Source organism: Zea mays, chromosome 2 (genome assembly GCF_902167145.1).
Source record: "Zea mays cultivar B73 chromosome 2, Zm-B73-REFERENCE-NAM-5.0, whole genome shotgun sequence".
In the NCBI taxonomy this organism is placed as follows: Eukaryota; Viridiplantae; Streptophyta; class Magnoliopsida; order Poales; family Poaceae; genus Zea; species Zea mays.
Window position 1 is genome coordinate 50,383,315 of NC_050097.1, and position 23,954 is coordinate 50,407,268.

A 23,954-nucleotide genomic window follows, 5' to 3' on the forward strand; every position below is an offset into this window, starting at 1 on the left:
ACCACCGCCCTCTGCATGCATGACGCAGCGGCGAACCGCGAGCAGCCTGGCTGCCATGATGAGCCCTCGCCGCGCGCCGCTTCGATCTCTTCCTCTTTCCACGGCTGCGAACGAGCTCTGGGCACTGACGGCGTGTCGCCGCCAGCGACAGCGGCAGCGGCCAGTAGTACAATCCATTTGCTCGACGCAAGTTTCGGCACAACACCAAACAACTAGGGATGGATTCGGATCGGATACGCATGGAAACGGATTCGAATGTCACTATTTACCATATTTTAATCCGAATACGGATACGAATACGAATACTGTCGAATACTAATACAAAACGGATAGTTCGAATTCGGATTTATATTCGGATACTTACTTGATTTAGAACATAGCATCATAACAAGTATTAATTTGTTTTATCGATGGATTTATAGTTGATAAAAATCACATTACAAGCAAATTATGAACAATAGTACATATACATTATTTAGTTGAAACTTAGTTGAATATCATATTTTTAAATAAAATATTTATACCTGGTATACTTATATTTTGGACTCTAATTATAATCTTTTTTATATTAAGTATACTTGTATTTTGGACTCGAACTCCAATAATCTAATGTATTCAAAATTATACTTTTAAATATTATTAAAATTTATCATTGTATATCACTAGTACTGTAAGATTAACACAGTCATTTGTTTATGATATAAATATTTTTAACATTGTAATTGGTGTACTTCAGTTTTTAGTATATTATTTAATGTTTAAAATCACTTGTAATTAGTAATTAGTAATAAAAGTAAGTTTAAATTGATTTTATTGAATACTTTATTCTTTCGAATACGAATAGTATCGGATATTTCACGGTTTTGTCGAATGTTGTCGAATACGAATCTTAAACCGGATAGATAAGAAACGAATTCGAATATGTCTATTTAACATCCATATTAAAAATCGAATACGAATACGGATATCCATATTAACACTTTATCCGAATAAGAATACGGATGTTTCGGATCTCCAGACATCCGAATCCATCCCTACAAACAACGCATCTGGGCCTCTCGTCTTCCTTATCTTTTTTTCTTTCGTCTGTGGCTGGAGCAAGTGACGCATATCATGACATGTCTGGCGCACTCTCGACAAGCCCTATCCAGTAGCTGGGCAGAAAAGGCTAGACCCTAATAATAAAAAGTATTCCGGGACGAGGCTTCGGAGGCTAATGATTCTGTTAGACAGGAGAAGATTTTCTTATACGCCATTGAAACCTATGTATCCCCTTCTATGCCGTTAATTGAAAACTATGTACTATTTCCTTAATTGCCATCACGCAGCTGGCTGGCTGCCTGCGGCCTGCTTTGCACGTTGTGGGGTGGCGGGTGGTCACAGGGACGACGAGCCTAGCTAGGGACCATGATGCCGTTGCCTTCAGACTCATCAGTGAAGTACCTGCCCGCCGGCCGGATCACTCGGCGCTTGCAAGGGCTATTGCCGTGTTTTGTATTTTGTACCCGATGACGGGCTAACTAACAACACTCTCCACCGTCTGTTGGCCCGCTCTACGTACTCGCTGCCGTGGCAAAAAGCTCAACGCTGCTTCGTTTTGGATGTCGATATTATTAGAGGGTATAGGCTTAGTATAGGATTGAATTAGATTCGATACCAAATCAGCTATGGTATTAAAATGAGATGTGTGATTTTAATTTTATTGTTTCGATGTCGCTTAATTGTTGTTTGGTATTGTGCGATCTAATTCCACGCAACACAGAGGGGTGACGTTCGGTATTGGGAGAAGGGAGTTTTTAGTTGTTGTCCAATTCTAGAGAATCCGGTCTCTAATTCCAAATCTCAATCCTGTGTGCAACTAAATGGCAGAATTTAGAAAAGATGATCGAAATTCTCAATTATGTACTCTAATATCGATAAAAAAACGGGCTACAAGGGAACTTTTCGGAGGTTCGGGAATGGATCGGAGATCGTTTCTGCACCTGCCGCTTTTTTTTGTGGCCGGCGCTTGTCAGGTGCTAAACCGCGTGCGCGGGCAACGCATGGCTTGCAACACCGGAAACTTTTAGAAAGCTACGGGGTACCTCACTGTGTTGAGTCTCAAGGGAAGTATCATATCATATATACTGGTTCTGAGCAACTATAGATATGACCCGGTGCCCCTGGTCCAACTTTTTTTATGCCAATTTCACCAACGCTCTGGAAACGAATCATACGGATTCTGAGCACCAATAAAAAAAGAATAAAAAAACCCCCGGGAAAGTATGCATGCAACAAACAACATCCGTACTGAAGCCATGCCCCGTAACTTCATGGGCTGTTTCTACTGGGCCGCGCTGGGCTAGTAGTGGTATTAATGAGCCACAAGCCCACCCGGCCCTTTCAAATCCAGCTTAGCCCTCGTTTCTTCTCGTCATTGTTTTCCTACTACTGAAGTTGGGTGATTTCGGTGGCACCGAAAAATTCAGAACACGGAACACGATTCTCAAATCATCGTGGATACCGAAGTTTCCTCCCACCGAAAAAACCCGATTCCGAATAAACCGATTGCCCGGCCCTAATTTTCTATAACCTAATTAGCATGCTAGTTTGGATTCAACCAATATGTAGCTAGTGGGTTGGCAACTTACATGTATGTTGTTACTAATAATGTTCAGTCTAGAGACAGATTCGGCGACACACATGGTAACTTGAGACGCTAGTGTAGGACGAATGTGTCTACCACTAGGATTGTACAACGGTACACACACATGGAATGTTAGGGTTATGTTTGATTGAGAGAGGTCATGTGACGATGGAACGGCCCACGTTATAGTTTCTAGTAGAAACGGGATCATCCTGTCAGACTATGGTTTGCATAGGAGAAGCAAGCATGCATGTGTGCATAGGCATGGTGATAGATCACGATTCAAATGTTTCTTCGGCCTAAAAGGTAATTTTAGTTTAAAAATAAATAAAAATATAACTCGATTCTTAAATTTTATAGCGTAAAATTTAGAGCCCATTACCAGCCAGCCAAACCAATAAAAGGTCGTTGACTATTGGCATCTTGTATGTTTGGATGGTTGCTGCCTGCCAAAGTTTGGCATCGTGAACAACTTGCTAGTTCATTTTCCCTGCCAAAGTTGGCCGTTTCTTGGGCAGCCAAAGTTTGGCCGGCCAACGTATTGGCACAGGCAGAGGCAATTGAGGAGGGGCGCTGTCCAAACGTAGCCTACCACGAAAAAAGGGCACCGCATGCAGATCTTGGGAGTCTATTCTACAAGCAAAAGACCTATGTACAGACTAGAGAGCAGCAGCGTCTAAACTAGACCTAACCGCAAGCAAATGCGACTCGAAGACGGAAGCCAGGGCAGGCAGTATTCACAGCGAAGGACGGGGATCGGACCATGTCCATGTCCATGGCTTGGGCTTGCGTCGGGTTCGCCATGGATCACGTCGACTTGAGCCTGTCCAGTCTGAACTTGGCCTGCGAAAACGCGGCGTCAGAGTCAGAGATATGGTGATAGTGATACTCGTAGCACGGCATGCAGTCTGAACATTTTCAAGCTTGTGAGATGGAATCAGAAGCAGAACTAGTCATATAGCGCTCACCATCATGGAGTGGATGTCATCAAGGAAGGGCCGAAGCAACAGCGCGAGCCGCCCGATCTCGTCTTCAAGTGCAGAGCAGTCCTGGCCCGTCCCCAGCAGCATGCCGGTGAAGACCTTCCTCTCGGGGATGAGCTTCCACGCTATCTGCAAAACGTTATAAGCCGCCCGCCCGGCCCGGATCAAAAATCAATCGATCGATCGATCGGTCAAAGTTAGTTAGCGGAGACCATTCAGAACTAGCATAGCACAGCACAGCACAGCACCCGCGCGGCCACAAAAAAGGATTCGCGGTGGCGTGGTCGCCCCAACCTTGCACGCCGCCGAGGAGATCCAGCCGTGCCACGGCTTCAGGGTGGCCTCGTACGCGGCCTCCACGAGCTGCGCGAGGCTCTGCTGCTGCTGCTGCGTAGAGTCCTCCTCCAGCCTCTGTAACAGCGCAGCTGTGAAATCCATGGATCTGGCCCAAGTTTAGAAGACGGGACGCGTTACAAGTGGGGGACGACGACGAAGAGGCCGTATGCATGCATGTATGTATGTATTTAAACAAAGTAGCTTGTTTTACCTAGCAAGCCACAGGATCGCCCTTGCGCAGCTGTCGACCTTCCTCGCTGTGCCCTCCTTCACTTCCTTCTCCACTATCCCCGTCAGGGTCGAGTACGTGGCTGGGTCCAGCAGGTACAGCTCCTGCAGCCTCTGCAGCAACAGGCATCCACTGTTCAACTACCCGGTTTACAACTAAAAACGGATTAAGAACACCGGATCTACTTTACTACTTCGTCGTGGTAACCAATAATACGAGTTTTCCATGGACGAGCCTGCCCCCAGCATATATAGCTCTCACCTTTTCTTTTTTCTTCCATGCCAATCAAAGACAAGCCCCACTTGGCATGCAAATCTCCATCAGTACAGCCCCTTGCCCACACACAAACTCTACCAGTCTAGGAGTAACGGAAGATTTTCTTACCTCTACGCCACACTCTCGCCCTTATCTTCGTTCATCTCTTTTCTTTGGGAGATTGAGAGAGGGAAAAAAAAAGACGACAAAAGCATCGGCCTCTCGTAAAGACAGAGACAGAGAGACATCATCGCGAAAGGGACGGGACACGAACTGCCGGCCAAAAAATGGCCCGGGCCGGGGCCGGGGCCGGCCAGTGGGCGGATGTGACCCGGGGGGGCAGTTGGAGAAAGGCCTGTGCGCGCCACACGTAACGGGCCCATCCGTGGCGCGTCGCCCTCCGCCTCGCCCCCGGCCTGGCGGCGTCCTCCAGCCAGCGAAAGCAAAGCAAAGCGAAAAAAAAAAACAATAAAAGATAACGCGACGAAGAAGGCCCGGCCCGGTCCGGTCCACGTCCTATCGCCTTTGTTTGTCTGACGACGCCCCTTTGTCCCTTGAAAGCCATCGTTGTCCGCGAGTCCAAGAGTGATTTGTGCAGCTGCACCACTTAACTTTACTCTGAGATGGCAGCGCTGATTTCTTCTACTGGTTCATTGAGTTCCCAAATGTTTAGTATATACCGGAACTTCACGTGAAAGCAGCTCAGCTCAGTAGCTAGGAACTCGAAATATGCGTGCGCACGTCCCAATCATCCATTTAAAAAAACACAATCATGCATTTATTTTAAGTACACGGTGGCAGTGGGACTAAAATAAGCAGACATGACATAATCACATAACCCGATATATAGAGCCAGCCAAACGGACTGGGTCCTGTACTCCTGTTTGGTGCGCAGCCGTGTGGTCGGCACGGGACAGGGGCAAGCGGACGCGGAGTGACGTACGTACCCCCTCCCCCTGGCCCTGGCTGCATGCATGGACCACACACCGTCCGAACAGTTTCGAGACGCGAATTCATGTTGCGATTGGATGCAACTTGCTTTCTGTATTCTTGTCTTCTTTCTTGGTGTGTGATGCTGCGGCTATCTAGCTCGTCTGACAGAGAACGAACGGGTGAGGGTAGCTTATAACTCTACACCATGCTCGAGACTTTATTTGCAATTATTATACGGTAAGTATGTACTACAAGCGTTAATCTAATTGTACCTGTACTAGCAGCCATGAAGAGTTGTCTGTTACTCTCAATCTTTGAGATAGACGAGAGTGAGAGAGAGAGAGAGAGAGGAGGAGGAGGTCTTGTTTACTCACCTCGATGTTCCGTTGGACGTCGAGCCTCAGCACGGCCATGGTCGGCCCGATCTTATCTGCACACACACACAACACGCAACGCCATGGGCAAATCGCCATTGAGGATTCAGCAGTGACTCAGTGAGGGGGTGGAAACGCAAGTAGAGATGAGCATGCAGCTTGGAGGCGGGCAAGGTCAAGAACATGAGATACATACATGCATGGTATGGCATGGCAACTGATGGTTGCTACTCACCGAGCACTCGAACGAGGAGGTGCGACAGCGCCAGGAAGCGGAGCGTGGGCAGGGACGACGCGGCCGCCTTGCCATCGCCGTCGACGCGCTTGAGATGGGCCGCCGGGGACAGCTCCTCGATGGCGAGCCGTATCTCGGACCACTCCACGGCTTCGTCGTCTCGATCCTCCTCCTCCCGCTCGTCTCCTTCTTTCTCGACCCTCTCGCCCTCCGCTGCTCCTTCCTGCTGCTGCTGCTGCCCTGGCCCGCTGGCCAGGGCCCTGGCTTCTCCCTCGCCCCTTTCCCTCTCCACCATGGACGCCGGTTGCTTTGTTGCAGTTGCAGCTCTCACTGCCAAGGCATTCCAAGCTTATCCTCCCTGCTCTTTGCTGAGAACCTGAGACACACACACATACACAGAGAGAGAGAGAGAGAAAGGGAGAGCGCAAGTCAAATGTCTGTGTTTTGCGAATGAAGACCTGACCCTCCAATCGGTAGCAGCCCTTGAGACCATAATATATACTATATCCTACTAATAATATCCAGGCAGGTATCAGTGTCAGTACGGGAAGCCCTGTAGAAACAGGCACGCTATTACTACTTTACTAGGAGCTCAAACCGCTCTCGTTGGCTTTTCAAAATATAGGGTTGGCATCGTTACGTTACGTCTGCAGAGCCCAAACCGCGGCTTTGGCAATGCAAGCAGAGAAAGAAACAGCTTTATTAATCGCGACGATAAGGCAAGGCAGACCTCAGCAGCTAGCTGCTTACACCCGTGATGTCGATGCCTCAGCGCATCAAATCACATACATTAATGAACCCCCAAAAAAACAATTGGAGGCAAAATAACGCAAACCTATCGAACTTGGAAAAGAGATAAATCTTAAAACAAAAGCGGTGGCTGCGAGTTCACCGGTCAGGCCGTCACGTTACTGTTACTTACTTAAGCAGTGACGTATAAGTCGTAGCCCATGTCATTTCCCTGCTCTACGAGGCGGCGTCGACGCCGGATCAGTGACACTGCAGATGAATCTGGCTTTTTCTCCCGCTCTCGCGTCAGTGGCGTCACCTCTTTTTTTTTTATCCAAAGCGGCGTCGACAGCTAGAACGGCCTTGGACCGTGCTTGCTTTCTCCTGTCCTGTGACGCCACCTTCCGCTTGTAATGTACACCTACTGTTCGTAGAGGGGGTCAGAAAAAGCAGCCAGCGGCACACCAAGGGGGTGTTTGGTTTCTAGTGACTAATATTTAGTCCCTACATTTTATTCTATTTAAGTCACAAAATTGTCAAATATAGAAACTAAAACTTTATTTTAGTTTCTATATTTGACAATTTATACACTAAAATAGAATAAAATGATGGGACTAAACATTAGTCCCTAGAAACCAAACACCCACCAAATCTACTGCAGCTGTTGGTAACCACTTGTACGACGAAAAGTAGCTGCAGCAAAAAGGAAGCGAAGCTCAATCACAGAGAAGCGGCATGATTGAAGTCCAGCAGCTGCAAACGAAGCTCAGTCAGAGAAGCGGCAGTTATTACAAGTGCAAGCATAGCATTTCCCAGAATAGCATTGCCCCGATCGGCAGGGATTAGGTGGCGACCCTTCAGGCAGGCTACCCATAAAACCGTTGCAATGTCTGAATCTGTGTCCCCAGAGCTCATGCTTAAAATCGCTTACCCGTACTCCTGTAGAATTTGTGTCCGCATCCGAACAGCAGCTCTGCCTCACGCTTTGCATAGGAGCCCATCAACCAACCAGCCTTTCAGATACCTTGCCGTTTCAATCAACTCGGTAGCTGGTACTGTATATGATAGTTTAGTAACACAAAGCACATCAGAATGTTCTCTGGCGGTGCCTGTTTGAAACAGCGGCAGGCCTGCCGTGGCGAAACATTTGCTCAATAACTTATACAAACAATAAAGTGTGATGCTAAGGGGAAGGCAATAGCGTAGACATCAAATTAGCTAGAGTCAAAAAATATCTTTTATGACAACAAATACAAAACCACACACAGCCCCTATAGTGAAGGGGGCACTGCTCAAGCATTGAGTAAAGCAAGTTCAAGCAACCATCTGAATATCCCAGGATATTAGAATCTTTTATTCGATGCATACATAGCGCCTTCTATGGCTTCCTTGCTCTATGGCACCTTAGCGACGCAACAGCCAGCGCAGCAGCTCTTTGGTGGCAGAAGCAGAATGGGTGGTGGTGGCGCAGCAGCGGCGGCGGCGGCGGCGGCAGCAGCAGCAGCACAGCAGTAGCGGCGGCGGTGGGCAGAGCACTCAAGCTGAGGAAACAAGCAGTACCCATATGTTAAAGACAGCTAACAGCATTGTTAATAAGACTGAAAACTAAATATGGGGACTTGCCTGCAGTTTCTGGTTCAGTAAAGGGAAAAAAATAAAAAGCAGATTCTACATTTTAGCACTGATGATTTCTCAATGGAAAAAACATATAGCAACAGCTACTGTTAGTCTTACATCTTATAAGACCCAGCATTAGGTATGACACATGTCAGATAACCCGGTTAGCAAAATAATAGTAGTCACTTGAAAGATACTCTCATTAGTTTATCAACTAACTTCAGAAAATTAGTTCGTGGGAGAGAAATACGCAGGAGCATATCAGACCATATAAATTTTAATATTTTATCAATAGCCCACCATAAACTAGTAATAAATTCTAAAAGTGGAGTCATACAATAGGCCATGCAAAAGGGCCTCTAGCTGAATTGATTAGGTGGTTTGAGTAGCACTCCTAAGATCCTGGGTTTGACCTCATGAGAGCGAATTTCAGGCTGAGGCCAAAGCACATGTCTAAGGTTCGGTCCTAGTCACGGTTATTCTCACATGTGCTATGGTGTCATTGTATGTGGGTGGAACAAGGGTTTGGAGGTTTTCTCGACCTACGTGAGAAGGTCTTCTTAATGTAATGCACAGCCCGTGGGGGCGATCTTACCCCCCGCAGGTCGGGTTTTTTTCATATAAGAGGTCATTTGCCATTGTTGTGGGCTTGTGGTTCATAAATCTAAGATCAAACTTAGCAGAAGAGCTTTCCCAGAAGGAACAGAATTGATGTGGAGTAAAAGATAATGAAGCTGGTCAAACAGTGGATCACTTCAACAAGTGCATGCTATCTTAGCCAATTGGAAATCTTAGAGAACCAACATGATCATTCGCATGCCTGTTCAGATCAGATAAAAGTTGCATTTCATTGAAAATACCTTAATTTACCCAAATGACAAAAATTACCAAAATTAAAATCTATTTTGCTCTAGCTGGTTTGAATGGACAAAAGATCCACAAGTTGACGTTGAAGTTAACTCTATAACTATGTGTTCTTAGGGGAGCGTTCTTTCATCTATATGTATTTGGCAGCCATTTGTATTATGAAGAGGAAAACAAGGTACAATTTACTTTACTTTAGCTAACAGAAAACTTCAACTTGTATATGGATGCAAAAAGCGACAGGCAGGTCGATTGCATTCTCCTCGTTTAAAATCACGGCATACTTCAACATTGGCGCTCGCAGCCTGGTCAAAGAGATGCAGACAATAAAAACTTGCAAATTAGTAGCTTGCAAACTAGCCGAAAAAGGCCAAAGAAAAGGCACAAATACAAACCGCTGTATGTGTCCCAGGGTGTAAAAACCGGCAGGATTCTCTATTGCACATGTTCTTCAAGAAGTCCCTACAAACTTCAACCCTGTTCTTATTATCTGTGTTTTTGCAAAGGAGTATGTTTTTCAGGGTACTTAATTAAATGTCAAAAACAACAATAACTGTACAAGGGGGAAGAACTGATCATTGACCATATGTACCAGCAAATGGTGAAGGCGGAGGCCCCATCATTGGTACTCCAAGAGGTGGTGGTGGTGGTGGTGGCATGTAAAGCTTCGTAATAATGCATATAAAGAGATACAAAGTATGTTACTCATTTCATCTTACATTTAGATTATAATACATAATGCAAAGATGAACACTCAACTAAAAATACAGGCAAAAAAGGGTAAGCTTCTCAGTTCTCCAAATAACACTATCATTAAAATATGAAGAATAGATAAAAAAACTCTTCCCATAAAAAGTAACAGTGTAACATCTGGGGATGTATTCAGCAGAAGTACATACCATCTCAGGGTATGGCATAGGAACATGGCTCATTGGTGGCACCGGATGTGCTACTACATGAGAGTACCTACATGCTATGCGATTGCATTGTCCACGCAAAAAATCTTGGCAAACCTTTCAAAGAAACAAAGTAGAAAAAACTAAATCAGCCAAAATACTTTTCAAGAGTTAGGAAGCGCCAAATGGGGGAATCAGTTAGAAATAGACAATGTTCTTGCTCTAAGTACACTGCATATGGAAAAGGGCAGAAAAACTGTTCTCATTTGTATTCTGATATGTAATTTATAGTAATAATAACACACAAATTTCAATGAGGTAGTCTTACAATTGCAGCATCTTCAACAGATGAATGGTGCAAGAATCGGCACTCATTTGCTGACCTTGAACACTTCCCACGTGTAAAATCTCTGCAGATCTGCTGAATTTCATAAAAAAATTGCTAAGCTGGCAATCCAAAATGTTATATGCAGACCAAATTACTATTATAAGATAAATCAGCATATCTGCTACAATAGTATCTAAGTTAAGCAGGCCTTTACACATTGTTCAAGATAGGTTCTACATTGTTGACACCACCTCTTCCACGAATTTCAAAAAAGGATATATGTTACTAGGTAACACAAGGCAAAACAAAATGTGTAAACCCTGATATAAAATTTCTGCTATCATTTCAAGCACATAGGCATCAATTCTACTCTTTGTCAGCAGATAGCACTAAATAGAAAGGAATTTTAAACACTCAGAAAGGAACAGTCAGATCCATGTTATTACTCAATAAAAAATAGAAAATTACTTAATGACAAACTTACCGTCTTCACATTTGGATCTTCCATACCAATTGATCTCAGCAATTGCCTAAAACAAAGAAGCCAAAAAAACAGTGGAATCAGAAATGCAGGCAAAAAACTTTGATTCATACCCTGAATAAAAATCATCTTGTGCTCTCACAGGATAATCGCAATTTGCATGACACTCTACAAGTTCATCCAAGTTTTAACAGACTCTTGGATCAGACTCAAGCATAACACACTCAGCAGACTTCCCAAAACAACGAGAAATGAGGTTATGAGGTATGCTGGTGTACTTAGGCCGTGCTCAGCAGAGCATGCATATGACCGTGCAAAAAACTGTTTTTCACTGCAGAGTGGAGTTTGAAATAGAGAGTGGGATAAGGGGTAGGATAGAAAGGCTGCTGGAGACAGCCTTATGGAGTGACTTCTTTTAAAATGAGAGGGGGAGGGTACATGCTATGCAGAAAAAGAGGAGTTAGATTCCTGCGCTGTGCTAAGGACTTGAAACAACCTATAGGCCATTTGTTCAGTCATCAGTAGCTTTTCTCATGAAACAATGTTGTAATTTCCTTGCAAAAGGAAAACGCCATTGGCCATTTGCAGTTTGCATCGGCTATAGCACAAGGTAAAAGGGGAGTTGTGAAGCTGCTAATTCAAATTTATATGTTACACTCTGCAACCTTCATGGGCTCACAGTTAAAGTATCTGCCATCCGTGCTTCTAAGTTTCTATAAATATGGCTACAAACATGAAAGGAGTACTGTTTTTCAACAACCGAAGCATAACCATTAACCAGCAAACAAAAACAAACGAATCGAACAAGCAGGAATGGAGAAATCATCTCATACTCCTGGATTTGTGGAGGGGGGTGGTAGTAACGGCATGTCATCCCCCGGAAGCAATTGTTCCTAAGAGAATCCGCGCACGCCGTCACCTTGTTGTCCCTGACCAAATGGTCCAAATCCCACGGAGAGCGAACAAAACCATAATTAGAACGCAAATCCTGCTAGTACAAGAGCACGAGGAGGCGGGATCTCGCGCTCACGCACCGGTCGACGGAAGCTGAGTTGTGAGGGTGCGCGTATCTGCACTCGAGGTCGGAGCGGGTGCACCTATCGCGCAGGAAGTCGCGGCACGCCTCCACGGTAAGGTCGTTGTGCCGCTGCCGCTTGCCGTCGGGCGGGTACTGCGGGCTGCGGCTGCGGCTCCGGCTCCGGCTCCGGCTGCGGGAGCGGGAGCGGCGGCCGCGCGGGGAGCGGGAGCGGGGCGACCGAGAGCGTGACGCGGAGCGCGTGGGAGATGAGGAAGGCGAAAGGCGGCGCTTCCGCGGCGGGAGTGGCGGCGAAGAGGAGATGTCGGGGCCGGTGGCAGTGGCGGTGGCGGTGGCGGCGGCGGCGGCGGGGTTGGTGGCATCAGGGCTGGAGTTGGGGATTTCGGCGGAGGCCATCGCGGCGTGTGGAGGTCTGGAGGGGAGATAGACGTACCCCTGACAAGATGGGATCTAGGTGACTGCGTTGGGGAGAGGATTCTAATTCTTTTTTAATTAATTATAAAACTTGAACTAGTTATTTTAAAAGTATCCCATAACGTGATAAAATCACTATACCAAACGGCCAGAACACAATTTCTGTGCGCGAGTCATCTGGCTCGGCACGATCACTATGTTCTGTCACATTCATTAGTATGGAAATATATGCTATATTGGAATATGTGGAAGGAGTCTACACATATTTCACATGTAACCCTTGCCACGCTACTTATTGGCGTAACAATATTTTGCCACGCACGAAGAATAGTGTGACGTACAAGGCTCCTTACACAAAATCTTTTATACAAAGCCAAATAGAGATAATCTTTTATATAGGAAATATACATGTTGATGAGATATGCGATTTACAATTTTATAGGAAAGTTCTTTCATTTGAGCTTATTAAAATTCTTTTAGTTTTAATATGGTTTGCCATTCTAGAAATATATATCTTTTTATTTGGAGTGAAATCAAGATAGAATTTATACAAGAATTGTTGCTTCACCAAGATCTATAACATTTAATTTTTCATTTAAATCTGAAAGCATCTAGGTTCCTACGTGAGTTTTAGTGATTAATAATTGCACTATTATTTTGACTAACGTATATTCTATAGATGCAATATAAGTTAGGTCTTAGATCACAATAATAATGATTGTTTAGGCAAACAATGTTTCCATGTCTGTGTCGATGGAACTCATTCCGGTTTTAAAGGACCGATGATAAGATTAAGGACGGACTATAAAGGGGACTATAAACAAGTAGCTTGATCTAGATAAATCTAACGGTTAAGATGTGGTGCTCACTTATCAAACTTAGCACTAGGTAGCTTCATTGAGGCCCAAGAACCATTTAGAAGCAAACCCATTCACAAAGGTGTCTGAAAAGAAGTGAATGGAGTAGTTTTAGTAGCATCGGATTAGTAACTTGGTAGCCATAGAAATATACGCTACATGTATTAGGTTATCAACTAGGGTTTATTGTTAAACAATGCAACATAGTGAGAGAGGCATTGGAGAAATTACTTCTACTCTGATAGCTTACAGAGAGCAACTAGAGGAGGTATATGAGCATCAGATGTGTTGACACCTTTTTAGGGCGTCAATTACTCAACACGAACCAGCGGCGGTGCTCTCTGCGCAGGGGCGGATAGTCCGCGGCCTGGCACGAGGCTAGGATTCCTGCCTGACGGTCGGACGGTCCGCGCCCTGGGGCCGGACGGTCCGCGCGTGCGCAGGGGCAGCGGAAGATCGCCGGCGGCGCTTGAATCTCGCTCCCGGGAGGGACCCCGTCGGGAAGGAGACATCCTAGGTGATGTCTAGGCTCGGGCAGGCCGACCTAGACTCCTCTAATCGACGTAGAGTCGAATAGAAGCGGAGAATTTAGGGATCGAGAGGCTAAACTAGAACTAGACTAGAACTACTCCTAATTGTAAAGGAAATAAATGCGAAATAGAAGTTTTATTGATTCGATTGATGATTACAAATCGGTCGTATACCTCTCTATTTATAGAGGAGGGGGCTGGACCCTTTACAAACTAATTTCCGAGCGAATTCCGCGAAACTAGATAACAATCGTAGCACAAAACTCAGAACTCTAAACTGTTCTGCGTTTGCGCCTGCCTTTTGGTGGAGCTGAGCAAACCAAAAGCATCTTAACTCGATGTGATCACATCGGTTTTCTTAAACATCTTGCCACATACTAGGATGGTACTGCTTGAGGAAACGCCCATTCAAAGCTTTGGGTAAATCCTTGCCTTGTAATGTTTGTAATAAATAGGTGTTACCTGACATTACTTGTTTTACTTTATAAGGACCCTCCCAGCTTGGCGACCATTTTCCAAACTTTCGGTCTTTATTCCTTAGAGGCAGGATGGTCTTCCACACCAGGTCCCCTACTTGAAATGACTTTGCTTTGACCTTCTTGTTGTAGGCCCTTGCTACCATGATCTTGTCCTTTTCTATTGCTCCCAAATCTATCACCCTCTTGTCGGTCACCTCATCAATATTATCCATCATTGAATTATAATAATCAGTGATGGTTAGATCATTTTGTCTGGCGAACCTGACAGCATTCAAACTTATTTCCACAGGCAACACTGCTTCCTGCCTATAGACAAGCTCAAAAGGAGATACTTTAGTAGCACTATGTTTAGATATTCTGTGAGCCCATAAGGCTTCGGACAAAATCGTATGCCAATGTTTAGGATTATCAGATATTTTCTTTTTTATCAAGTTAATCAATGTTCTATTACTATACTCTGCCTGTCCATTGGCCTGAGCATAATATGGAGATGAATTAAGCAACTTAATTCTATATAATTCAGCAAATTCACGTACCTCCTTTGACATGAAAGAAGTCCCTTGATCTGTAGTCAAGGTCTGGGGAATGCTGAATCTATGAATAATATGCTCAGTTATGAACTCAATTACCTCCTTGTGTGTCATGTTTTTCAGAGCAACGACTTCAGTCCATTTGGTAAAGTAGTCAGTGGCAACTAACACAAACTGATGCCCCTTTGATGATGAAGGATGAATTTCTCTAATAAAGTCTAATTCCCATCCTCTGAAAGGCCAAGGCTTGATGATAGGATGTAATTCGGCTGCAGGGACCAACTGTAGGTCGCCGAATTTTTGACACACTTGGCAACCCTTATAGTACTTAAAACAATCAGCTATCATGTTAGGCCAATAAAAACCAGACCTTTGCAACAGCCACTTCATCTTTGGAGCTGATTGATGGTGATAGTCGCCTAGAGGGGGGGTGAATAGGGCAAAACTGAAATTTACAAATATAAACACAACTACAAGCCGGGTTAGCGTTAGTAATATAATCGAGTCCGAGAGAGAGAGGGTGCAAAACAAATCGCAAGCAAATAAGAGGTGTGACACGCGGATTTGTTTTACCGAGGTTCGGTTCTTGCAAACCTACTCCCCGTTGAGGTGGTCACAAAGACCGGGTCTCTTTCAACCCTTTCCCTCTCTCAAACGGTCCTTCCGACTGAGTGAGCTTCTCTTCTCAAATCAAAGCCGGGAACAAAACTTCCCCGCAAGGGCCACCACACAATTGGTGCCTCTTGCCTTGATTACAATGGAGTTTTGATCACAAGAATAAGTGAGAAAGAAAAGAAGCAATCCAAGCGCAAGAGCTCAAAAGAACACACCAAATCTCTCTCGCTAATCACTAAAGCCTTGTGTGGAATTGGAGAGGATTTGATCTCTTTGGTGTGTCTAGAATTGAATGCCTAGCTCTTGTAAGTGGTTGAGAAGTGGAAAACTTGGATGCAATGAATGGTGGGTGGTTGGGGGTATTTATAGCCCCAACCACCAAACTAGCCATTTGGTGGGGCTGACTGTCGTATGGTGCACCGGACAGTCCGGTGTACACCGGACATGTCCGGTGCGCCAGCCACGTCACCAAAGCCATTGGGATTCGACCGTTGGAGCTCTGTCTTCTGGGCCCGCCTGGATGTCCGGTGGCGCACCGGACATGTACTGTAGAGTGTCCGGTGCGCCACTACGCGCGTGCCTGACTTCTGCGCGCTCTGGCGCGCATTAATTGCTGTTGCAGGTGACCGTTGGCGCGAAGTAGCCGTTGCCCCGCAGTTACACCGGACAGTCCGGTGTACACCGGACATGTCCGGTGAATTATAGCGGAGCAGCCGCTGCGGTTTCCCGAAGCTGGCGAGTTCCTGAGGCCGCTCTTCCTTGGAGCACCGGACACTGTCCGGTGTACACCGGACAGTCCGGTGAATTATAGCGGAGCGCCTCTGGAAATTCCTGAAGGTGGCGAGTTTAAGTTGGAGTCCTCTGGTGCACCGGACACTGTCTGGTGGTGAACCGGACAGTCCGGTGCCCTAGACCAGAGGTGCCTTCGGTTATCCCTTGCTCTCTTGGTTGAACCCCATACTTGGTCTTTTTATTGGCTAAGTGTGAACCTTGGCACCTGTATAACTTATACACTAGAGCAAACTAGTTAGTCCAATTATTTGTGTTGGGCAATTCAACCACCAAAATCATTTAGGAAATAGGTGTAAGCCTAATTCCCTTTCAATCTCCCCCTTTTTGGTGATTGATGCCAACACAAACCAAAGCAAATATAGAAGTGCATAATTGAACTAGTTTGCATAATGTAAGTGCAAAGGTTGCTTGGAATTGAGCCAATATAAATACTTACAAGATATGCATGGATTGTTTCTTCATTTTTGACATTTTGGACCACGCTTGCACCACAGATTTTGTTTTTGCAAATTTTGTAAATCCTTTTCAAAGTTCATTTGCAAATAGTCAAGGGTAAATGAATAAGATTTTACGAAGCATTTTCAAGATTTGAAATTTTCTCCCCCTGTTTCAAATGCTTTTCCTTTGACTAAACAAAACTCCCCCTAAATGAGATCCTCCTCTTAGTGTTCAAGAGGGTTTTGATATATCATTTTTGAAATACTACTTTCTCCCCCTTTTGAACACAATAAGATACCAATTTGAAAATACTCTTTGAAAGGCTAAATTTTTGAAATTGGTGGTGGTGCGGTCCTTTTGCTTTGGGCTCATACTTTCTCCCCCTTTGGCATGAATCGCCAAAAATGGAATCATTAGAGCCCTTTGAATTACTCTCTCCTCCTTTGGTCATAAATAAATGGGTGAAGATTATACCAAAGATGAAGTCCTTTTGCTCTCTCCCCCAAAGATGGAGAGTGGCGCGGAGTAATGGCGAAGGATGAGTTACGGAGTGGAAGCCTTTGTCTTCGCCGAAGACTCCAATTCCCTTTCAATATACCTATGACTTGGTTTGAAATAGACTTGAAAAACACATTAGTCATAGCATATGAAAGAGACATGATCAAAGGTATACAAATGAGCTATGTGTGCAATTTAGCAAAAGAAATTGCGCGAATCAAGAATATTGAGCTCATGCCTAAGTTTGTTAAAAGTTTGTTCATCAAGAGGCTTGGTAAAAATATCGGCTAATTGATCTTTAGTATTAATGTATGAAATCTCGATATCTCCCTTTTGTTGGTGATCCCTAAGAAAATGATACCGAATGGCTATGTGTTTAGTGCGGCTATGCTCGACGGGATTATCAGCCATTTTGATTGCACTCTCGTTATCACATAGCAAAGGGACTTTGGTTAATTTGTAACCGTAGTCCCGCAGGGTTTGCCTCATCCAAAGCAATTGCGCGCAACAATGGCCTGCGGCAATATACTCGGCTTCGGCGGTAGAGAGAGCGACCGAATTTTGCTTCTTTGAAGCCCAAGACACCAAGGATCTTCCCAAGAACTGGCAAGTCCCCGATGTGCTCTTTCTATTGATTTTACACCCCGCCCAATCAGCATCCGAATAACCAATCAAATCAAATGTGGATCCCGTAGGATACCAAAGCCCAAACTTAGGAGTGTAAGCCAAATATATCAAGATTCGTTTTACGGCCGTAAGGTGAGCTTCCTTAGGGTCGGCTTGGAATCTTGCACACATGCATACGGAAAGCATAATATCCGGTCGAGATGCACATAAATAGAGTAAAGAACCTATCATCGACCGATATACCTTTTGATCCACGGACTTACCTCCCGTGTCGAGGTCGAGATGCCCATTAGTTCCCATGGGTGTCTTGATGGGCTTGGCATCCTTCATCCCAAACTTGTTTAGAATGTCTTGAGTATACTTCGTTTGGCTAATGAAGGTGCCCTCTTGGAGTTGCTTCACTTGAAATCCCAAGAAGTACTTCAACTCTCCCATCATAGACATCTTGAACTTTTGTGTCATGATCCTACTAAATTCTTCACATGTAGACTCGTTAGTAGACCCAAATATAATATCATCAACATAAATTTGGCATACGAACAAGTCATTTTCAAGAGTTTTAGTGAAGAGAGTAGGATCGGCCTTGCCGACTTTGAATCTATTAGTGATAAGGGAATCTCTAAGGCATTCATACCATGCTCTTGGGGCTTGCTTGAGCCCATAAAGCGCCTTAGAGAGTTTATAGACATGGTTAGGGTACTCACTATCTTCAAAGCCGGGAGGTTGCTCAACATAGACCTCTTCCTTGATTGGTCCATTGAGAAAGGCACTCTTCACGTCCATTTGGTAAAGCTTGAAGCCATGGTAAGTAGCATAGGCTAATAATATTCGAATTGACTCAAGCCTAGCTACGGGTGCATAGGTTTCACCGAAATCCAAACCTTCGACTTGGGAGTATCCCTTGGCCACAAGTCGAGCTTTGTTCCTTGTCACCACACCATGCTCATCCTGCTTGTTGCGGAAGACCCATTTGGTTCCTACAACATTTTGATTAGGACGTGGAACTAAATGCCATACCTCATTCCTAGTGAAGTTGTTGAGCTCCTCTTGCATCGCCACCACCCAATCCGAATCTTGGAGTGCTTCCTCTACCCTGTGTGGCTCAATAGAGGAAACAAAAGAGTAATGCTCACAAAAATGTGCAACACGAGATCTAGTAGTTACCCCCTTATGAATGTCGACGAGGATGGTGTCGACGGGATGATCTCGTTGGATTGCTTGGTGGACTCTTGGGTGTGGCGGCCTTTGCTCTTCATCCTCCTTGTCTTGATCATTTGCATCTCCCCCTTGATCATTGCCATCATCTTGAGGTGGCTCTTTTGCTTGATCTTCTACTTCATCAACTTGAGCTTCAACCTCATTTTGAGTTGGTGGAGATGCTTGCGTGGAGGAAGACGGTTGATCTTGTGCATTTGGAGGCTCTTCGGATTCCTTAGGACACACATCCCCAATGGACATGTTCCTTAGCGCGATGCATGGAGCCTCTTCATTACCTATCTCATCAAGATCAACTTGCTCTACTTGAGAGCCGTTAGTCTCATCAAACACAACATCACAAGAAACTTCAACTTGTCCAGTGGACTTGTTAAAGACTCTATATGCCCTTGTGTTTGAATCATATCCTAGTAAAAAGCCTTCTACAGTCTTAGGAGCAAATTTAGATTTTCTACCTCTTTTAACAAGAGTAAAGCATTTGCTACCAAAGACTCTAAAATATGAAATGTTGGGCTTTTTACCGGTTAGGAGTTCATAGGATGTCTTCTTGAGGATTCGGTGTAGATATAACCGGTTGATGGCGTAGCAGGCGGTGTTGACCGCCTCGGCCCAAAACCGATCCAAAGTCTTGTACTCATCAAGCATGGTCCTTGCCATGTCCAATAGAGTTCGATTCTTCCTCTCCACTACACCATTTTGTTGTGGCGTGTAGGGAGAAGAGAACTCATGCTTGATGCCCTCCTCCTCAAGGAAGCCTTCGATTTGAGAGTTCTTGAACTCCGTCCCGTTGTCGCTTCTAATTTTCTTGATCCTTAAGCCGAACTCGTTTTGAGCTCGTCTCAAGAATCCCTTTAAGGTTTCTTGGGTTTGAGATTTTTCCTGCAAAAAGAACACCCAAGTGAAGCGAGAATAATCATCCACTATTACAAGACAATACTTACTCCCGCCGATGCTTATGTAAGCAATCAGGCCGAATAGATCCATGTGGAGTAGCTCAAGCGGCCTGTCGGTCGTCATGATGTTCTTGTGTGGATGATGGGCTCCAACTTGCTTTCCTGCCTGGCATGCGCTACATACCCTGTCTTTCTCAAAATGAACATTGGTTAGTCCTAAAATGTGCTCTCCCTTTAGAAGCTTATGAGGATTCTTCATCCCAACATGTGCTAGTCGGTGATGCCAGAGCCAGCCCATGTTAGTCTTAGCAATCAAGCATGTGTCCAGTTTAGCTCTATCAAAATCTACCAAGTATAGCTGACCCTCTAGCACACCCTTAAATGCTATTGAATCATCACTTCTTCTAAAGACAGTGACACCTACATCAGTAAAGAGACAGTTGTAGCCCATTTTGCATAATTGAGATACGGAAAGCAAATTGTAATCTAATGAATCAACAAGAAAAACATTGGAAATAGAATGGTCAGGAGATATAGCAATTTTACCCAACCCTTTGACCAAACCTTGATTTCCATCCCCGAATGTGATAGCTCGTTGGGGATCTTGGTTTTTCTCATATGAGGAGAACATCTTTTTCTCCCCTGTCATGTGGTTTGTGCACCCGCTGTCGAGTATCCAACTTGAGCCCCCGGATGCATAAACCTACAAAACAATTTTAGTTCTTGACTTTAGGTACCCAAACGGTTTTGGGTCCTTTGGCATTAGAAACAAGAACTTTGGGTACCCAAACACAAGTCTTGGAGCCCTTGTGTTTGCTCCCAACAAACTTGGCAACTACCTTGCCGGATTTGTTAGTAAGCACATATGATGCATCAAAAGTTTTGAATGAAATGTCATGATCATTTGATGCACCAGGAGTTTTCTTCTTAGGCAACTTAGCACGGGTTGGTTGCCTAGAACTAGATGTCTCACCCTTATACATAAAAAAGCATGATTAGGGCCAGAGTGAGACTTCCTAGAGTGAATTCTCCTAATTTTGTCCTCGGGATAACCGGCAGGGTATAAAATGTAACCTTCGTTATCCTGAGGCATGGGAGCCTTGCCCTTTACAAAATTAGACAATCTTTTAGGAGGGGCATTAAGTTTGACATTGTCTCCCCTTTGGAAGCCAATGCCATCCTTGATGCCGGGGCGTCTCCCATTATAGAGCATACTTCTAGCAAATTTAAATTTTTCATTTTCTAAGTTATGCTCGGCAATTTTAGCATCTAGTTTTGCTATATGATCATTTTGTTGTTTAATTAAAGCCATGTGATCATGAATAGCATTAACATCAACATCTCTACATCTAGTACAAATAGATACATGCTCAACGATAGATGTAGAGGGTTTGCAAGATTTTAATTCTACAACCTTAGCATGTAATATGTCATTTTCACTTCTAAGGTTAGAAATAGTAATATTGCAATCATCAAAACCTTTAGCCTTAGCAAGCAATTTCTCATTTTCAATTTTAAGGCTACCAAGAGAAATGTTCAATTCATCAATCCTAGCAAGTAAATCAACATTATCATCTCTAGGATTGGAAGTTGAAACATTACAAACATGAGAATCAACCTTAGCAATTAATTTGGCATTTTCATTTCTGAGGTTGGTGATAGTGTCATGGCATGTGCTTAGCTCACTAGATAATTTCTCACATTTTTCTACCTCTAGAGCATGAGCATTCTTAATTTTAACATGCTTTTTATTTTCCTTGATTAGGAAGTCCTCTTGGGAATCCAAGAGATCATCCTTTTCATGGATGGCACTAATTAGCTCATTTAGTTTTTCTTTTTGTTCCATGTTAAGGTTGGCAAAAAGAGTACGCAAATTATCTTCCTCATCACTAGCATTATCATCACTAGAAGATTCATATTTAGTGGAGGATTTTGATTTAACCTTCTTTCTTTTGCCGTCCTTTGCCATGAGGCACTTGTGGCCGACGTTGGGGAAGAGAAGTCCCTTGGTGACGGCGATGTTGGCGGCGTCCTCGTCGTCGGAGGAGTCGCTAGAGCTTTCGTCGGAGTCCCACTCCCGACAAACATGTGCATCGCCGCCCTTCTTCTTGTAGTATCTCTTCTTCTCCTTTCTTCTCCCCTTCTTGTCATCGCCCCTGTCACTGTCACTAGAAATAGGACATTTAGCGATAAAGTGACTGGGCTTACCACACTTGTAACAAACCTTCTTGGACCGGGGCTTGTAATCCTTCCCCCTCCTTTGCTTGAGGATTTGCCGAAAGCTTTTGATGACAAGCGCCATCTCCTCGTTGTCGAGCTTTGAGGCGTCGATTGGTTGTCTACTCGGTGTAGACTCCTCCTTCTTCTCCTCTGTTGCCTTAAATGCGACCGGTTGTGCCGCGGATGTGGAGGGATCATCTAGCTCGTTGATCTTCTTCGAGCCCTTGATCATATACTCAAAGCTCACAAAATTCCCGATTACTTCCTCGGGAGTCATTAGTGTATATCTTGGGTTGCCACGAATTAATTGAACTTGAGTAGGGTTAAGGAAAATAATAGATCTTAGAATAACCTTAACCACCTCGTGGTCATCCCACTTTTTGCTCCCGAGGTTGCGCACTTGGTTCAGCAAGGTTTTGAGCCGGTTGTACATGTCTTGTGGCTCCTCCCCTTGGCGAAGACGGAAGCGACCGAGCTCCCCCTCGATCGTTTCCCGCTTGGTGATCTTGGTGAGTTCATCACCCTCGTGCGCGGTCTTGAGTAAGTCCCAAATCTCCTTTGCACTCTTCAACCCTTGCACCTTGTTATATTCCTCTCTACTTAGAGAGGCAAGGAGTATGGTTGTGGCTTGGGAGTTGAAGTGCTCGATTTGGGCCACCTCATCCTCATCATAGTCTTCATCCCCTACGGATGGTACCTGTGCACCAAACTCAACAACATCCCATATACTTTTGTGGAGTGAGGTTAGATGAAATCGCATTAAATCACTCCACCTAGCGTAATCTTCACCATCAAATGTTGGTGGTTTGCCTAATGGGACGGAAAGTAGAGGTGTATGTTTAGAAATGCGAGGGTAGCGTAGGGGAATCTTACTATACTTCTTGCGCTCTTGGCGCTTAGAAGTGACGGACGCCGCGTCGGAGCCGGAGGTGGATGTTGATGACGAATCGGTCTCGTAGTAGACCACTTTTCTCATCTTCTTTTTCTTGTCCCCACTCCGATGCGGCTTGTGAGAAGAGGATTTCTCCTTCTTCTCTTTGTGGTGTGAAGAAGATTTCTTCTCCTTCCCTTTGGAGGAGTCCTTCTTCTTCTCCTTCCTCTTGATGCGGGACTCTTTCGATGAAGTGCTCCCGTGGCTTGTAGTGGGCTTTTCGCCGGTCTCCATCTCCTTCTTGGCGTGATCTCCCGACATCACTTCGAGCGGTTAGGCTCTAATGAAGCACCGTCCTCTGATACCAATTGATAGTCGCCTAGAGGGGGGGTGAATAGGGCGAAACTGAAATTTACAAATATAAACACAACTACAAGCCGGGTTAGCGTTAGTAATATAATCGAGTCCGAGAGAGAGGGTGCAAAACAAATCGCAAGCAAATAAGAGGTGTGACACGCGGATTTGTTTTACCGAGGTTCGGTTCTTGCAAACCTACTCCCCGTTGAGGTGGTCACAAAGACCGGGTCTCTTTCAACCCTTTCCCTCTCTCAAACGGTCCTTCCGACCGAGTGAGCTTCTCTTCTCAAATCAAAGCCGGGAACAAAACTTCTCCGCAAGGGCCACCACACAATTGGTGCCTCTTGCCTTGATTACAATGGAGTTTTGATCACAAGAATAAGTGAGAAAGAAAAGAAGCAATCCAAGCGCAAGAGCTCAAAAGAACACGGCAAATCTCTCTCGCTAATCACTAAAGCCTTGTGTGGAATTGGAGAGGATTTGATCTCTTTGGTGTGTCTAGAATTGAATGCCTAGCTCTTGTAAGTGGTTGAGAAGTGGAAAACTTGGATGCAATGAATGGTGGGTGGTTGGGGGTATTTATAGCCCTAACCACCAAACTAGCCATTTGGTGGGGCTGACTGTCGTATGGTGCACCGGACAGTCCGGTGTACACCGGACATGTCCGGTGCGCCAGCCACGTCACCAAAGCCGTTG

At 44.8% G+C, this 23,954-nt stretch overlaps 2 protein-coding genes across 14 annotated transcripts; both read right to left on the bottom strand.

Moving 5' to 3' along the window:
* Positions 1-2,954: 2,954 nt before the first annotated feature.
* Positions 2,955-7,707, bottom strand: LOC100276602 (uncharacterized). 4 transcript variants are annotated; one of them, XM_035964686.1, is made up of 7 exons: positions 6,894-7,707; positions 5,972-6,347; positions 5,737-5,792; positions 4,157-4,287; positions 3,904-4,051; positions 3,595-3,738; positions 2,957-3,469 (listed from the first exon to the last, which is right to left on the bottom strand). In XM_035964686.1, the coding sequence occupies exons 2-7, from the start codon at positions 6,264-6,266 to the stop codon at positions 3,434-3,436; spliced, it is 810 nt and encodes a 269-aa protein (XP_035820579.1). In that variant the 5' UTR covers positions 6,267-6,347; positions 6,894-7,707; the 3' UTR covers positions 2,957-3,433. The 4 variants fall into 4 exon arrangements, 3 of the variants coding, with proteins under 3 accessions (XP_023157267.1, XP_035820579.1, NP_001143823.2); XR_002749916.2 differs by lacking the exon at positions 6,894-7,707 and having other exon boundaries at positions 2,955-3,469; positions 3,904-4,034; positions 5,972-6,643; XM_023301499.2 differs by lacking the exon at positions 6,894-7,707 and having other exon boundaries at positions 2,955-3,469; positions 5,972-6,884.
* LOC100382535 (uncharacterized) lies at positions 6,899-12,416 on the bottom strand. Of its 10 annotated transcripts, none has more exons than XR_004855988.1 (10): positions 11,921-12,382; positions 11,720-11,815; positions 10,890-10,935; positions 10,406-10,498; positions 10,081-10,194; positions 9,774-9,846; positions 9,577-9,671; positions 9,376-9,486; positions 7,632-7,755; positions 6,899-7,453 (listed from the first exon to the last, which is right to left on the bottom strand). XR_004855988.1 is itself a non-coding variant. In XM_020547858.3 (9 exons), the coding sequence occupies exons 1-8, from the start codon at positions 12,316-12,318 to the stop codon at positions 9,394-9,396; spliced, it is 1,005 nt and encodes a 334-aa protein (XP_020403447.1). In that variant the 5' UTR covers positions 12,319-12,382; the 3' UTR covers positions 6,899-7,830; positions 9,376-9,393. The 10 variants fall into 10 exon arrangements, 7 of the variants coding, with proteins under 7 accessions (XP_020403447.1, XP_020403445.1, XP_020403448.1 ...); XR_004855987.1 differs by having other exon boundaries at positions 6,899-7,124; positions 7,348-7,755; XR_004855989.1 differs by lacking the exon at positions 11,720-11,815 and having other exon boundaries at positions 6,899-7,121; positions 7,348-7,830; positions 11,921-12,369.
* Between the last annotated feature and the right edge of the window lie 11,538 nt (positions 12,417-23,954).

Bases quoted from the DNA above. Each gene is read 5' to 3' on its own strand.
- LOC100382535 (XM_020547856.3), bottom strand. From the start codon at position 12,318: ATGGCCTCCGCCGAAATCCCCAACTCCAGCCCTGATGCCACCAACCCC. The intron at 10,936-11,719 runs GTATGAGATGAT...TCTTTGTTTTAG, and splicing joins CCCCCTCCACAAATCCAGGA to GCAATTGCTGAGATCAATTG. The intron at 10,499-10,889 runs GTAAGTTTGTCA...TATGAAATTCAG, and splicing joins AAGATCCAAATGTGAAGACG to CAGATCTGCAGAGATTTTAC.
- LOC100276602 (XM_023301499.2), bottom strand. From the start codon at position 6,266: ATGGTGGAGAGGGAAAGGGGCGAGGGAGAAGCCAGGGCCCTGGCCAGC. The intron at 5,793-5,971 runs GTGAGTAGCAAC...GTGTGTGTGCAG, and splicing joins CCTCCTCGTTCGAGTGCTCG to ATAAGATCGGGCCGACCATG. The intron at 3,470-3,594 runs GTGAGCGCTATA...GCGTTTTCGCAG, and splicing joins ATGACATCCACTCCATGATG to GCCAAGTTCAGACTGGACAG.